The sequence below is a fragment of the Lepidochelys kempii genome, chromosome 3 (genome assembly GCF_965140265.1).
Source record: "Lepidochelys kempii isolate rLepKem1 chromosome 3, rLepKem1.hap2, whole genome shotgun sequence".
NCBI classification, from domain to species: Eukaryota; Metazoa; Chordata; order Testudines; family Cheloniidae; genus Lepidochelys; species Lepidochelys kempii.
The window spans coordinates 47149728-47165714 of record NC_133258.1 but is presented as its reverse complement, the minus strand read 5'-3'; the positions used below and the strand labels follow the sequence as shown (position 1 = coordinate 47165714).

General features: G+C 41.8%; 1 protein-coding gene across 1 annotated transcript in view; it reads left to right on the top strand.

Moving 5' to 3' along the window:
• The window catches only part of COL21A1 (collagen type XXI alpha 1 chain), a 194489-nt gene that overhangs the window by 69885 nt on the left and 108617 nt on the right, over positions 1 to 15987 (top strand). The window contains exons 7-9 of the mRNA XM_073336269.1: positions 9882 to 9959; positions 11677 to 11685; positions 13887 to 13970. Coding sequence (XP_073192370.1) covers positions 9882 to 9959; positions 11677 to 11685; positions 13887 to 13970 — 171 coding nt within the window. The remainder of the gene's footprint in view (positions 1 to 9881; positions 9960 to 11676; positions 11686 to 13886; positions 13971 to 15987) is intronic.

Sequence of the window (15987 nt, the reverse complement as noted above, 5' to 3'; positions counted from 1 at the left end):
TGAGTACTCAAGAAGAATTATGTTATAGTAAAATGAACAGTTTGTTGAAGCTATGTTTTGGCAATAAACTTTATTTAAACGACTGGACTCTAAGGGAAGGGGAAGAATCTTTTTTGATGCAGCAATAAAACAAATGAAGTAACAGAGATGAAAGTTCTGTATTGCTATTCATACAGCAGCATATAGTGCTTCTCTTTCTCTTCATCATGGAGGGCTCTGAAATGCTTATTCTGTAATTAAGGTGTTCCCAAATGTAGTGCTACTGAAACTTATTCCACTGGTATTCCACTTTGAGTCAGGACATCCAGGTGACTGGCTGTGGCATAAGCCGGAGCAGGCAGAGGCTGGAGCAGGCAGCTGGTAGTATAGTATCTTCGATGAGGTAGTGATGTTGAGCAGAGTAGAACATTAGGAGGCTATACACCTGCTTTAGGATCACCTGGTTAGACTCTTGCTTGTGGATTGGGTGGTCCCTTAAGACTCACAGGGAATTACCTCAGATGACTCATGAGGCTCAGAACACCCTTCACAGTACCCCCTGGAAAAAGATGCCTGCCAGGCATCCTTTGACCTGATTTATCACAGTGTGACTGATGGAATTCTCAAAGTAGGAGGTGTGTGTGTATGTTGTTGGTCGGCTTCCACCAACAATAAACCACCCCATAACTCTCCCAATCAACAAGATACATGAGCTTCCCCTGGCAAACTTTGGATCTACTTCACCAGGTACTCCTCATGTTCCTGGACAATGATGGGTGGAGGTGGTAGCTGAACTCATCTGGGAAAGGAGTTGTCGATATGGTCTTTCAGAAGGGGTCATGGGACACTGGGTATGTTTTTCATCATCCTGGGCAGTTGGAGTTTGACGGCTACAGGACTTGATCTGCTGGATGACCCAAAATTAGCCAAAGTATCAGTAATCTAACTTTTGTGAAGGTTGGGGTGAGCCAATGTGCTATGTGAAGAGCCATTCTTTATCTCCAACTATGATATGAGGGGTTCCCTTGTTTGTAATCCCTTATGGCCAATTCTAGGTGGGCTTTCAACTCCTTGATGCATGTGTTGAACTAGATAGAAGGCTCTGGGTGTATGGGAGACTTTGTGGCGTGGGTGGAACTAGCAGTGGAAACCTTGTTGGCATAAAAATCATGGTGGTGGCCCAGAAATGTGAAATTAACTGCAGTCCTCGATCAGATGTAATGTTAGATGGTAGACCAGGGAGTTTGAATACATGATTGAAAAACTGTTGGGCTATGACCTCCAGAGTGGAAATATGAATGCCTGGCATGAAATGGGACATTTTTGTAAGTAGGTCGACAAAAACTAGCACAGTTGTGTGGCCCTGGTAATTGGGAAGGTAAATGGTAAAGTCGACGGAGATGGACAGCCATGATTGAGATGGAATTGGCAGTGGAATCAAAGTGCCCAGGGGTTTGGTGCAGGGAGTCTTCAATCAAGTGCACGTCACAGGAGTTTATGTAGGACTACATGAAAAAATGGCCATCTGAAATTTCAAGAGCCTCAACGTTTCCCGGGGGGCTGAAATGGCCAACCGGAGTGAATCATACCATAGCCAGAGTATTGTTAGATGTGGCTGACTGTTTGAGGTATAAATCCGGTATTTTAATAAGAGGATCTCTTTTTCAACTGAGAATATCAAGTCAGAAGCTAGATCCATACCAGTTGCCATAATTTTCACTGCAAATAGATCGAGGAGTAGGAGGGACTTCATGAGAGACAGCAAGTTGTTCATGGTGACATTGGCAAAATGGCAGGTTTACCATTGTTGGCATCAGGTCAATAGGTTACAGTGTAATTGAACCTGGAAAAAAGGGACTGACAGATATGGTGTTGATTGAGAGATTTACAGTCACAGGTACTCTGATACTTGTGATCCATATATACCTGGACTGAGAAAGGTACACCTTCCAGGTGATGGTGCCATTCTTTAAAAGTGGCCTTGATGGCCACCAGTTCTTTGTCATAGATTTCGTAGTTTTGCTCCACAGGCATCAGTTTACGGGGATAAAATGCACAAGGATGAAGAACTCCCTGAGGCCTATGCTGCTGTATTGAAACTGTTCCGGTCACATAATTGGAAGCAACTTCTTTGACAACAAAGGCTTTTGCCAGGTCTGGATATAGCAAGATGGATGCTGATCCTAATGAAATACAATTGTAACTTATGTTAAAAAGGCAACTGTAGACCTATATGACTATGGCTTATTCACCAAAAAACACTTTAATATGCTGGCCCCACATAAGCTAATGGTAATGGGCTTTGTAAATGCTGACTGCTGTTGGAAATGTAAGTCCCTTAATGCTAAATTAGCTCACATGTTTTGGAAGTGTCCCCGTATTAAGAATTTCTGGTATGAGGTGGGTCAAATGACCAGTTGGATACGGGATGCTAAATTGGATCTCTGCCCCATAAATTTCATTCTTGGATGTATTTCTGAAAATTACCTGGTAACAATATGCAGCTTTGGTCACTAAAAAATTAATTCTACAAAAATGAAAAAGTCAATTCCCACCAAATATTGATGCCTGGCTCAATGATATGGTTGACCTTGCAGCTAGCGAACGACTGGCATTCCATAGAAAGGGAAAGCATGAAAAATTCAAAGCAATATGACTGACTTTTCAGACATCTATGATTAATGTAGTTATGTCGCTTCGCTTCTCTTCGCTTCCCTTCCATTTATCCTAACCCTACTTACTTACTTTATATATTTTGATGAATCTGGTATTTTGGTGTATTGTATTTGGAAAAAATTAATAGGAAATTATAAATAAAAGATAGGTGCTGATGTAAGTGCTTCCTTTAACCAATCAAAGGGGGACTGGGCTTCTGGTATCCAAGCAAATATAGTATTCTTCCGGAGCAGCTGGGCAATTGGGGTCACCACCTTCGAACACCCTCTGATGAACTGCCATTAAAAGTTGGAAGACTCCAGGAAACTCTGGACATCATGGACGTTCTTTGGGCTGCCCATTCTATGACTGTGGGCAATCTTCAGGGGTCCAGCTGGGGAAATGACATAGCCAAAGAAGTTGACAAAAAGTCTATCAGATTTATACTTCTCGGGTTTCCCGAACAGGCCATTTGCTCAGACATTCTTGTGCACAAGGTGGATGTGTTGGTCATGAAGGACTTGATTTTCTGAGAAGCAGAGGATGTCATCCAGATAGATCACCATGAACTGGTCTAAAATATTCCTAAAAATGTCATTGGCAAAGTGCTCGAATATGGCTGGGTCACTGGAGAGACCGAAACGGATAACTAGATAGTCAAAATTTCCATGACGTGCAAAACACAGTTTTCCATTTGTTGCCCTATTGTCCTGATGCAGTCTAGATTGTACGTGTCAAGAATATTGAGCCTGATAAATACCTTGGCAGCACAAACCCCTTTCAACAGCCTGTTGATCCAGGGCTAGGGGTAATTAATCTTTATTGTGCATTGAACAAAATCACTATGATCTACACAGAAACACAAGGAGCCATCCTTCTTAAAGAACAAAATCAGGGTCCCAGTGGGAGACGTGGATGGAGAAATGAAATTTTTTTGGAAGATTCTCATCAATGTGTTCTCGTAAGGCCTTGAATTCGGATTTTGATACAGAATAAATCCATCTGAATAGAATTCTGGTGCCTGGCTGGAGGTTGATGGGGCAGTTGTATGGTCTATGTGGGAGTAAGATGTCAACATTTCTTTTATCAAATACATCAGCAACATTTTGGTACTGTTGTCTCCTTGAATCTGCTGAACACAGAAGGTAGTGGACTTTTCCATTCCTCCTCTTGTTTTCTGGGCATCTGACTTGGCTAGATGGAGTTGGTGGCAATAGCTTTCCTAGAATTGTATCTCTTCCATCTTCCAAGAGATGTTTGGATCATGCACTGAGAGCCAAGAAATGCTGAGCATAATCAGGAAGTGTGGCAAGGTGATTATATTAAATTGCAGAGTTTTCTGATGGTCTTGGATTTTTGACTTGAAGGGGCACAGTTTCATGCTACCATCAAACTTCACTTGGTTTGGTGTGAGCGTCTTCTGCACTGGAGGTTGAGCCCGTCATCCGTAAAATTACTAGAAGCTCTGGAATCCATGAGCACAAGCTGAGTGCAGCTCACTTCAGGTCTAATCAGGATTAAGAGGTGGAGGAAGACCTGCCTTGTGGAGGGTGACAGTTTATGGCTGCCAAGATACATGATGGCAGAAGGAGGGGGCTTTTGTGGAGGACTCAATTTCTTGGTTACATCCAGCCACAACCTCTCTAGCAGGGCTGGACGTGGTTGTTTCCCAGGTTTCCCAAGGGCCTAGATTTAAGGGGGTACTCAGTAACTAAGTCCACCATAAAATAGGGAAAGGCTGTTCTATCACCAATACTCTTTTTCCTGATCCATGAGATGCCTTTGCCTCACATCAATCTGCATATGCTCCTGTTATGGAATAATGCTTGGGGTTGGCTGGAATGGAGCAGGTCTAGGCTGGAGTTGTGACTATGTCCTCTTCTTTTTCTGGCATCGCTTAGACAGATGACTGTCGATCCAGATGCATGATTCAATATGAGTTCAGAATTGTGGGGGGTTCGACCTGGGCCAATTAATCTTTTACATTGTCATTCAGACTCTGGTGGAAATGGGAGATCTGGGCTGACCCTCTTCATGCTGTGTTGGCAACCAGATGCTGAAAGTGAGCAGCATATGCTGAGAGGCTGATGGCCTTGTCTGAAAAACTGCAAGGCGGATTCAGTAGTGCGATTTAGATTGTTGATAGTTACCTAAAAGCCGTGGATGAACTCATCAAAATTAGTCAGCATTGGGCCCATCTGCTCCAGAAGCAGTGATTCTCAATCTAGGGTTTCACCAGTCAATGAATGGTTGATAAATCCAACTTTGGTCTGGTCATCAGGATACATTGTGGGACACATCCAGAACAAAAGGTGGCACTGGTTAAGAAAACCGTGGAATGTCTGGCGATTCCCATCAAATCTTTCTGGCAGTGGAACCTTTGGGCCGTGTTTCAGAAGGACCATAACTGGTAGTACTGGAGATACTGGGATTTGTGAGCAGAGAGAGGCATTCTCCAGTTGCAGCTCGGCAAGTTGATCCTGAAGATGGTGGACCAACCCTGCCAGGCAACCAGCCATGGCTTGAGCAGCAGCAGGGGCAGGCTGTCAGCACTGCTGGGAGTATCCCCAAAAGCTGGTGTGACAGGGTCAGGCCAGATGGCTACAGGAGAGTGATAGAAGGTAGAATACATTAGCCCCAGATTAAGCTGGTTCCTTTTCCCTGGGTAAGGGATAGCTCAGTGGTTTGAGCATTGGTCTGCTAAACCCAGGGTTGAGTTCAATCCTTGAGGGGTCCATTTAGGGATCTGGGGCAAAAATTGGGGATTGGTCCTGCTTTGAGCAGGGGGTTGGACTAGATGACCTCTTGAGGTCCCTTCCAACCCTGATATTCTATGATTCTACAATGATAACAGGGGCAGTTTCAGAATAATCAGGAACTAGCTGGAATCAATTAAGACAGGTAGGCTATTTAGGACACCTGGAGCCAATTAAGAAGCTACTAGAATCAATTAAGACCGGCTGGCTAATCATGGCACCTGGTTTAAAAAGGACCTCACTTCAGTTAGTGAGGGGCATGCAGGGAGTGGGAAGTGAGAGGACGTGCTGCTGGAGGACTGAGGAGTACAAACACTATCTGGCATAAGGAGGAAGGTCCTGTGGTGAGGATGAAGAAGATGCTGGGGGAGACCATGGGGAAGTAGCCCAGGGAGTCGTAGCTCTCACATAGCTGTTACAGTAGATGTTGTGGACAGCTGCTGTCCACAGGGCCTTGGATTGGAATCTGAAGTAGAGGTTGGCCTGGGTTTCCCCCCACCCCCTCCTTCCTCCCCCAGACTCCCTGTCTGACACAGGAGGAGTTGACCTGGTCTGTGAGACACACCAGAGGGGAAGGTCTAATTTGGAAAGGGATCTGGCCTGTCCCACCTTGTGGGTCGGGGACAATAGAGACTGCAGAGATTGTTTTCCTTTCCCTCTTGCTGGCTAGCGATAAGGTTAGCTGAGTGAATGGCAGGTTTGTGTCACTAACAAAAGGAGCCAAACTGAGAACTGCCGTGAACTTCTGAGGTGACCAAATCCACCAGAAAGTGCAGGATCCACCAAGGCAGAGGAGGAACTTTGTCACACTGGGAGTATCCCCAGAAGGTAGCCATGTTGAGCAGAATGGGGTGGCTCAGGCTTGGAACACTCAAGGTATGTATTGCAGTTAAAAACCCACGGCTGGCCTGTGTCAGCTGACTTGGGCTTGCAGGGTTTGGGCTGCGGGGCTATGAAATTGCAGTGTAAATGTTCAGGCTTGGATTGGAGCCCAGGTGCTGGGACCCAGTGAGGGAGAAGTGTCCCAATGCCTGGCCTCCAGCCTGAGCCCGAATGTCTACACTGCAGTATTATAGCCCCACAGCCCAAGTCAGCAGACATGGGCCAGTTGCATGTGTTTTATTGCAGTGTAGAGAAACCCTCAGGCTCAGAGATGACTAATCAGACTCAGAACACTCATCACACTTTGCTTGCTGTCCCCACTTGCATTTCCCCTGTATACAAACTTAAAGCTCAGCTGTTGCTTGGCACCCATTTGTTTGTGAACATTTTAGTCTCCATTCAAATTGGGTGTGTTCCAATCCCAGTCTTGCATAAACTGACACGGTGGAGAATTTGGATTGCCTTAAAACCTATTGAATGAGAGGTGGGCAATGGCAGTACATTGGGACCCAGTGCAGAAAAGGGACCTTGGCTTTATTGCTAAAAGCTTTTCTGCCAACCTTACAGTGCTGCCAAATGCCATAAATATCATGGGTCAGCCCTGACATGCCTGCCTACTTTCCAGCTATGATCTCACAAATGTAGCTGGGCTGCAAGTAGGGAGCAGGGTTTTCCTAACAACCATCTAGGCTTCCACAATTCTGGTTCTGGTCCATGACTGGGACTCGTAACTGCCATGGCAATGCAAATAATAATAATAATAATTAATAATAAACTTGATAGCTGTGCCCTTCCTCATGCTGAGAAGACCAACTGACGGAAGGGGAAGGTGGTTGCTAGTTGAAACAGCTGAGATGTTAAATTAGTGTAATGATGTAGTGTTGCCCTTCAAAATTGGGAACCATTTATCTAAAGAAAGGGTGCCTGATCTCTTCTTGATACTTTCACATAATTTCCACTAATGTCAGAGGAATTATTTGTGCGTATTGAGGAGAGAATAAAAGTTGCAAGCAGCTACTGTCCCATCATTGGGTTACAGGAAGCATAAAGCACATAATATATGAAATTCTGTCGCTGCTGTGCTGCCTTTATCATGCTTGCAACTTGTCAGTGTTGTGTTCTAGTCTGCCAAAATAAAATATGGAAAAGCCTGTAAGTATCTTTGATCTATTTAAGGAACATAAAACACCTTTTTTCAATAGCTATGTGCTACCACAAAAAAGTAAGCAAAATTTCAGCTTTATAAGTAATTGCTGGCAATAAAACTACAGCACATAAAGCGTTCCAGATGTTTGCTAAATAAATTAAATCCAGTTGTTAATTTCTTATGATTTCCTGATTTATAACTGTGTGGTACAAGACATTACAATTAGACTGAGAATAATAGCGGCAACTCTGGGAAATATTGAGTTACTTACATTTAGATTAATTTTTTTGGTTTCTTTGAAAGATATATTTTCTTTTGTTTTCTCTCAGCTGTTTATATTAAAAGATGTAACAAGTTAAACAGTCAGACTTTTTAAAGATATATTACGTTTTTCATCATCCGGGTGCTTGAACATGCACAGAGATTAAAGCAGAATGTTACAGGGTTCCCACTCACCGCTAGTGTGCCTCCTTGCGTCTAGATCTGGGAACGTAGCTCTTGCTGCATGGGTACCCCCTTGCTGCTCATTGCTCACACTGCAACAGTCTCTCTTGTGATAACTCTGCCTTCTGGCCAGGTTCCCATTTAGTCCATCCCTTTAAGGATTACAAAGTCCTGGAAGACATCTATCCAAATGCCATCACTGGAAAGGTGTTCAGCCCCTCCTTGGGCTCTGTGCTACTATTGCACTGGCTGGCAGGGGAATCCAGGCCCATCCGCTACACCAGGTTCCAGCCCAGGGACACTATAACCAGCAATCCAGGTCCTCAGTCCCTGCCCCTGTCGCTGTTTCCTGGGCTTCTTCTGACAAAACCTCCCTGTCTTCTGTTTCCTGGTTCTGGGTTTCCACTGGAGCTTACTCTATTCCCCATGACTACTTCACCCCTCCTAGACTCTTGCCAGACTCCTTCCTCCAGGACAGGCTCAGAGTCCTTACTCTCCTCCTGTACTTCCTCCTTGTCCCTGGTGACCTCCCTCATCCCAGGGAGTTATGGAAGACTCTTTCCCCTGCAGCCCCATTCTACTCTCAGTTTCTTGGCTTTGTGTTGGCCCAGCCCTTTCATAGGTGGCTTTATAGTGCTGGTTCAGCAGGGCTTCACTTTCACTTCACCATGGCCCTCCTTCTGTGAGGTGACACCAGCTGACCTAATTGGCCTCTCGAGCCCTAATTAACCCTATTGAGGCTGGTGTGGCGCCACACCCCATCACAAATAAATTGTCTGGTTTTTAGACATTCAGTAGTTCTCTGTCTGGGTATCCTGCATTTTACTTATTTTCAGGAATGCTTGAGACCTCTTTTTTTATAATCTCTTAAACCAATTTTAGGCAACTGCATGATCTGTCTGTGAGTCAGTGTTCCCAATGAGATTTTGTTCGTGCTGTAAAATGGTTTTCTCTAAGAAAGACTGGATTGTGTTGCAGATTTCTTGTAGAATCTCAGACATTTATTTTTACTGGAATTAGAGATGGAAGAGATATACAAGGTCATCTAATCCATCCTTCTTGACAAATCAGCATTATTCCCTATATTACATTTGTATAGCCGTGTGCAGTCTAGTTTTTAAAATAGCTTCAGGAATGGGGTTTCAACCACTTTCTTAAGAAGGCTGTTCCTTCGTTAATAAATGTCACTGCCAGGAAATATTGCCTGAAATTAAGAAAAGATTTAGGAATGTGGAATTGTGTGAGACCCACTGCCTGAGATATTTAAAAGTAGCCTGGAAGAAGCAATAGAAAATATATAGTAGGGAACAATTTTGCACTGCCAGAAAGATGGTCTTTATGACGTAAATGTTTTTTGTTTTCCATCAGCAATTACTGAGATTCTATTTCTCAACATCATGACACATCTTGTTCTACAGTAATAGTCAGTTTGGTGGAACATTACTATATTAAAATCTATTATGAAAGACTAGAAGCTCCCATTAAATGGTGCATTTCATTTTTTATTGACAATGTATTCCGAAAGCCTCTACTGAAAGAAGCCTATTGGATCTGAATCAGAAGTATGGGAAGGGAGGCTGATTTCACAATAATCTAGATATTACGGATACTGGTACTGTACAGAGATAGAATAAAGGAAAGATTTACCATAAACAATTTAGTATATTGTACTGTGCATTCCTCATCCACGGTCAAAGATTGGGGCCAGTGATTTCTACTGTTTTGAGAATAAATGAGATTGTTTTTTCCATAAGTAGTCCTGTTGCTTTTACCCATGAAATGTCAAAGTAATGCACTCATTAGTCAGTGGGAGCAGTGAGGCTAAAATGCTATCACTAACTACATTCTGTCATTGTCTGACAACCTTACGTGACTTCAAATGGGTTTAAAGATTTTTTGTTTGTTTATATTATCAACTAAGACCATTTAAGGGAGACTGTATTTTAAATTCATTGATGTAATCTCAAATGATTAACATTTAATTTCTCCCGAACAATGTATTTGGCTTTGAATTATAGTTTGATGTCCAGAAACTAAGAATCTACTGTGACCCAGAACAAAACAACCGAGAAACAGCTTGTGAAATCCCGGGATTTGTGAGTATGATTGATGAACTTTCAAGGATTGTTTGACATTTTATCCAAATAACTTAATACAGGGGCTATCTTAATAATGAGCTCTTAAAGTAAACATTCCTGCATTTATTCAACTACTGTAAACAAATTCCTTCTGAAATTTGAGGAACTAATTCTATAATGTTCAAACAGGTAACAGCTACATGTCTGTCATCTAGCAACCTAGTTTTAGAACAAACATATTTTACAAGACTTTTGTATTTTCCTAGAAAGACATCCTTAAAGAGGTCTTAAAATATTATTACTTACCAGAAGGTGCAAATGGGAAATCAGTACAAAATTAACTCTAAATCTTGTGTGACAAATGCTTTGAGATACTAAGTGCCTTGATTCTATTGATGTAAGATCTATCTACTTTAAGTGCAAAGCATTTTTATTACTATACTCATCAGTAAATCCCCTAATCTCTAAAATCTATTATCTGTTCAACAGAACTATGTTTCTAGCTTTTTAAATTAGAATTTCCTGTCAAAAGTATCCCCATTGAAGTTGGTGGCAAAATTCCAATTGACTTCAATAAGGCCTGGATTTCATCCAATGTGTTTTGAATGAGACAAAACTGAAGTCCTAATCAGTTCGTGTCCAGGTTCATGGAGCTGAAGAGTGACCTAAAAGTGGCCCTGTCCTTACTTGGTTTGTTGGAGTTCATTCTATATTGAAATGTTAGTTGTTCGTAGAATGGTGCAGGGAAGTCTAAACCACAGGGGGCCAAATGTTGTAAAGAGTTCAGCTCCTATTTCAGAACCTAACTAACAGCTTGATTTACAGAACTGTGCAGTCTCTTGCAGCTGCCACTGTGACGCTTATGGTCAGTTTTTTGAAAGAGCTCAACTCCTACTTAGACACCAAATAAGTAGTTACGTTTTCAAAAGAGCTCAGCTTATTGGATACTGAGCTGTTTGGCAAGCCTGGCCATAGGCACTGATAGATTTTAAAGAGCTATACATCCAGCTCTTTTTTAGGTTCTTAAATGGGAGCTGAGCTTCAAAGCCTACGATAAATTTAAACTTACTGGATATAATTCTCTCTATAAAGCTTTGTCAACTTGATTGCAGGATTGCATCATCTTGATATTTATAAATTGGTAATGGGATTCAGAAAATCCACAAATGCAAACCCACTACATTTTGCATGATCAAATCCAGACAAAAAGATCCCTTTTTGCCAGTTTGGTTTCACTTGTTTTTGTCATAAATGAAATTTATATATCACTGTGAAAATCTGAAGGTGCAGTGACATGTCAAAGGGTGCATAGCACTGTGGCCATAGCACTTTGGATTCTGGTTGTGTCAGAGTTTGTAAGCTAAACGTGGTTTTGCTTGGTCAGCACTTGCATGAGGATCCTACTAAAGGTAATAGTGTGGTAATTCATTCCTGATGTGCTAGGAGATTTCAGAATGTATCATTCTGTGCTATTACAGATACCAGAAACCTCACTGCAATTATACAACCCATGGGCTAGTGTGTGGCTGCGTCCTACACAGGCCAAAGGGAGGGAAGGGAAAATAAGTCAATCCTCTTTACACCCTTGCATGGCCACACAGGATTTACCCAGATCTTGAGTTAGGAGATAAAGAGGGCAGGGACTTGACACCTGCTATTTGGGAACTGGTTATAAGCAATTATATTTTCCTTTACAAATATTGTGACATTCTTAAACTGTTTCTTTTCATTTCAGAATGGAGAGGTAAGCTCAATCATAAACCACTCAAACTCAATTTAAGGTAGTATTTACTTTTTTATAAACTCAGTATTATGCCATCAGCTGGTAATGTGTAATGGTTTCGAGAGATGGAAAGTGGTTTGCAAAAAACTAAAAGCAATGGAATTCAGTTAATCAAAACTGTATCGTCAATGGGCAAACATTTTCAATTTGGGTGTCTAAAGTAAAACATCTAGTTCTAAATCCACATGTGGGCACTGGAATAAGTGGCCTGATTTTTGGAGGTTCTGAGAACTAGTGGCTCCTATTGGCTTCAGTTCAATTCCAGTTGTTTTTGACACAAACTAGACTTTTATATTTCATAAGTGAAAACTATCAATTTCACTCAGAGAATATTCTACTAGGAGCCCTCTACTAGGAACCTTTAAAAGTCCGTGTTGCACAATACCTTACAGATTAAGGTGCAATATATTATTTGGAATATGTAATAATAAATGCTAAATACAATACAAAACCTACGCTTGCATAGCTCAGAATGCAAACCCCACATCCTCAATGTTGGGAGGGAGCTTTGTCTGGACTGGCAGAAGAAAGCATATTGGCTCCCTTTTCCCCCTCCCTCAGGGGCTGGGAAGAGGCTAGCCAGGAGGAGAGGGAAAGGCATAGCCTGATCGGGGGCTGGGTTTGACCTCCAGCTTGAGCCCCCTCTCCTGGCCAAGCAGCTCAGGGACCTGTTAGGGGTAATTCAGGTTCAAATTGTTATGATACAGCAGGTGGCAGGCATCCACTACAAGTACTTATCCCATAGGGGGTTCAGTTCTCTCATAAACTGGGAGAATCCCTTAAAGAATCTAGGGAATGGGAATTGGACTCCTAATATCTGGTACAGTGAGGAGGCAACCGCTTCTCCCCAGCTCCTTAACCTTCATGCAAGGGGAGGGTGGTGAGGTCCCAGCAATGGGCAGAAACCAGCTGTGGAGGGGTCATGGCTGATGGCAGCGCTCCACCAGGTTGAAATGGTTAAGGAAGAATCATGATGTGCATTGTACGTGTTTTTGCCAGATAGTTCCCAGATATGTTAAGTCAATAAAGTTGTGGTCTAATTAAACCACATCCCTTGCATCATGTCTTTCTTCCTATGTGTATGGGACAATCTAAATCTTCAGGTTTTATGTAACATCGTTTGAGCATTTACTCTATGGGAAGCCAGATATGTTGTGTATTTTTTGTAATGAATTTGTTTTTTGTGTAAGGAATAATGGGCCTATTTTTCATTCAACTGAAACTAATTTTAAATGTTGTAAATCAACTTACTTCTTTGGGGTTACTTCTGGTTTTTATTCGTAGACATCAGGGGAGACTCAGGCCCAGTATTTTTGGGTAAAAAGTATGTTTTATAAGTCAGGGGGTATTTTCTGCAACCGTTATTGCATGCACCCATGATTACTTGTGTGCACTAGTGTAGTCACCACAGTTCATAGATCACAAAATCTGGTCAATGTGATGCATATTTTGAACGTTGATTACTGAAAATACTCTGAAGATCACTATGAGATTGTTCTTAAATTTTATGAGAATGTAGATATAAATAGTCTTGTCTATAAATGGAAAAGGGAAAAAATATCAGCAGAGATGTCTGGAATGAAGCCATCACTATTTCATAACATAAACTTGGCTGATCTTCAGCATCAGATATCTGAGCAATTATTAGATGTTCCAGATGAAGTACTTTGATGTATCATAAATGAAAGCCACAGTGGTGACATGTAAAATTATTTAACGGATTTTTTATTAATCTCTAATGATTCATGTAACTGGTGATTGGGATCTTTCTGAATGATTTAAAAATGGAAAAGAGACTTCATTCATTAACTAATTTATTCCCACAGAATAATTTGACCAGCTCTATTTGTAGCTGTAATTTCTTCAAAAAAGAACACACTTTAACTACAGTAGAAATCTGTTTTTTTTCTGAATGGTCTAAGAGCTATCAGAGTTTTGGAGAGGTGGAACAAAAATTCATGGCTGCAAAGTTGCTCAGGGACATGACTGGTATACATTTAGGCAGGAGTTCTGATTAAACAAATGTTAAATAACTCAGAGCTGTGCTATATATGAAATAAAAATAAAGTCAGTCCTATATTTTGTCATGTTAATGCAGTTAATTGTAATATATTGATTTATGGTTTTCCATGTATGTTGATGATCATTTTTATTTTTGATAGTGTATGAATGGCCCTAGCGATGTAGGCTCAACGCCTGCTCCTTGTATATGTCCTCCAGGAAAACAAGGGCCTCCAGGCCCAAAAGTGAGTAGGGTTTTCTTTAATTTTCTTATTTTTAAAATCTACTTTTCAGTGGTGCTTTTACCTTCTATGTTATAAGGTCATTGTGTACAGAAGAAGCCACACTGAGCCTAATTCTGCTCCCATTGAAGGCAATGGGAGTTGCTGTTAGTTGCCAACTTGCAAGATCAGACTCTAACAGATGCAATTAATTAGCTACTGGTTCCATAACTCCTGATAAGCTAAATGTCATTTAAATTTTTAAAGAAAATTAGATGTTCCTTTACATTCAAATTTCATAGTTACTCTCCAGTAAATAACTTCACCCCCCTTACGATCATTGTCTAATAATGAAATCCTAACATGGTTTGACGTGGAAAAATCTGATCCTGGAGAAATGACAATTTCTCAACTTTTCTTAATTTGCAATTCATATTTAAAAATCTACTGGGGGCTGCTTTGGGTTTGTTGACCTTTATAGCCTCTGAGCAGTGGTGAAGCAGTGGTGAAGTGCATGTTGCATCAACCACAGTGTGGCTGGTCCACACTGAAGAGAACAGCTATCAGTTACTCCATTACCTCAAGTGTATGGGCATTTCAGCTGATGATCCATTTCAGGAGTTATTATAGTTTCACATGATAGAATTTCTTGTTTTTTTCTTTGCATTTTTAAATAAAACCTAGGGAAGTACTTACAAGAACAGTAAAGCACTCAAAAGTTAGGAAATGACAGAATTAGGTGGCCCAGGCAATCTTAATTAGGCCCCCTAGTGGATACGCAAGCTTGAATTGCATGACCATGTACTATTTGTTCTAGCAGGAACCCTGCTTCATTCAGTGCACAACTGGATAGCGCATGAGGCGGAGGACTGCAAGAAGAGAAAGGAATTTTGCATTAGGACCCAGTATAATGAGGTCCTAATTAGGTCCCAGTACAGTGTGATTTTGTTCCTGGCTGTGTCACAGATTTCCCATGTCATGCGGGACAAGCTTATCCTAACATCTGGACACAAGGAAGCTGAATTAAGATTGCACAGGCAACTTTAATTATAGCTAGAGCCCTACCAAATTCATGGTCTATTTTGGTCAATTTCACAGTTATAGGATGTTAAAAATTGTAATTTTCATGATTTCAGCTTTTTAAATCTGAAATTTCACAGTGTTATAATTGTAGGGGTTCTGACCCAAAAAGGAGTGGGGGGGGAGGGGTTGCAAGGTTATTGTTGGGGGTGCTTGCGGTACTGATACCCTTACTTTTGCGCTGCTGCTGGCAGTAGCACGGCCTTCAGAGCTGAGCAGCTGGAGAGCAGCGGTTGCTGTCCAAGAGCCCAGCTCTGAAGGCAGAGCTGCCGCCAGCAGCAGCACAGAAGGATGGCATGGTGTGGTATTGCTACCCTTACTTCCGCGCTACTGCCTGCAGAGCTGGGCCCCCAGTTAGCAGTCACCACTCTCCGGCTGCCCGATTCTGAAGGCAGCAGCGCAGAATTAAGGGTGGCCTGGTATGGTATTGCCACCCTTACTTCTGCGCTGCTGCTGGCGGGGTGCTGCCTTCTGAACTGTATGCCTGGCCAACAGCCACTGTTCTCCAGCCACCCAGCTCTGAAGTCAGCACAGAAGTAAGGGTGGCAATACCATGACCCCCTAAAATAATCTTGTGATTCCCGCCCCCTGCAACTCCCTTTTGGGTTAGGACCACCAATTTGAGAAAGCTGGTGTTCCCTGTGAAATCTGTATAGTATAGGGTAAAAGCACACAAAGGACCAGATTTCATGGGGAGAGACCAGATTTCACAGTCCGCGATGTGTTTTCAATGGCCGTGAATTTGGTAGGGCCCTAATTATAGCATGTCCTAACTTTTGAGTGCTGGACTTTACCACCTTAACATTATTTTAATATTGTTTTTTATTTGTAATCTGAATATGCAGTAGTACCAATAATTAGTGGCTTGTTATTTAAGACACTTTTTGCAACCCTCTAAATTTTTATATGGCTGTTTCTAAATCCAGTTGTTTTCAATCCATTGTCTATTATGTTACCTAAT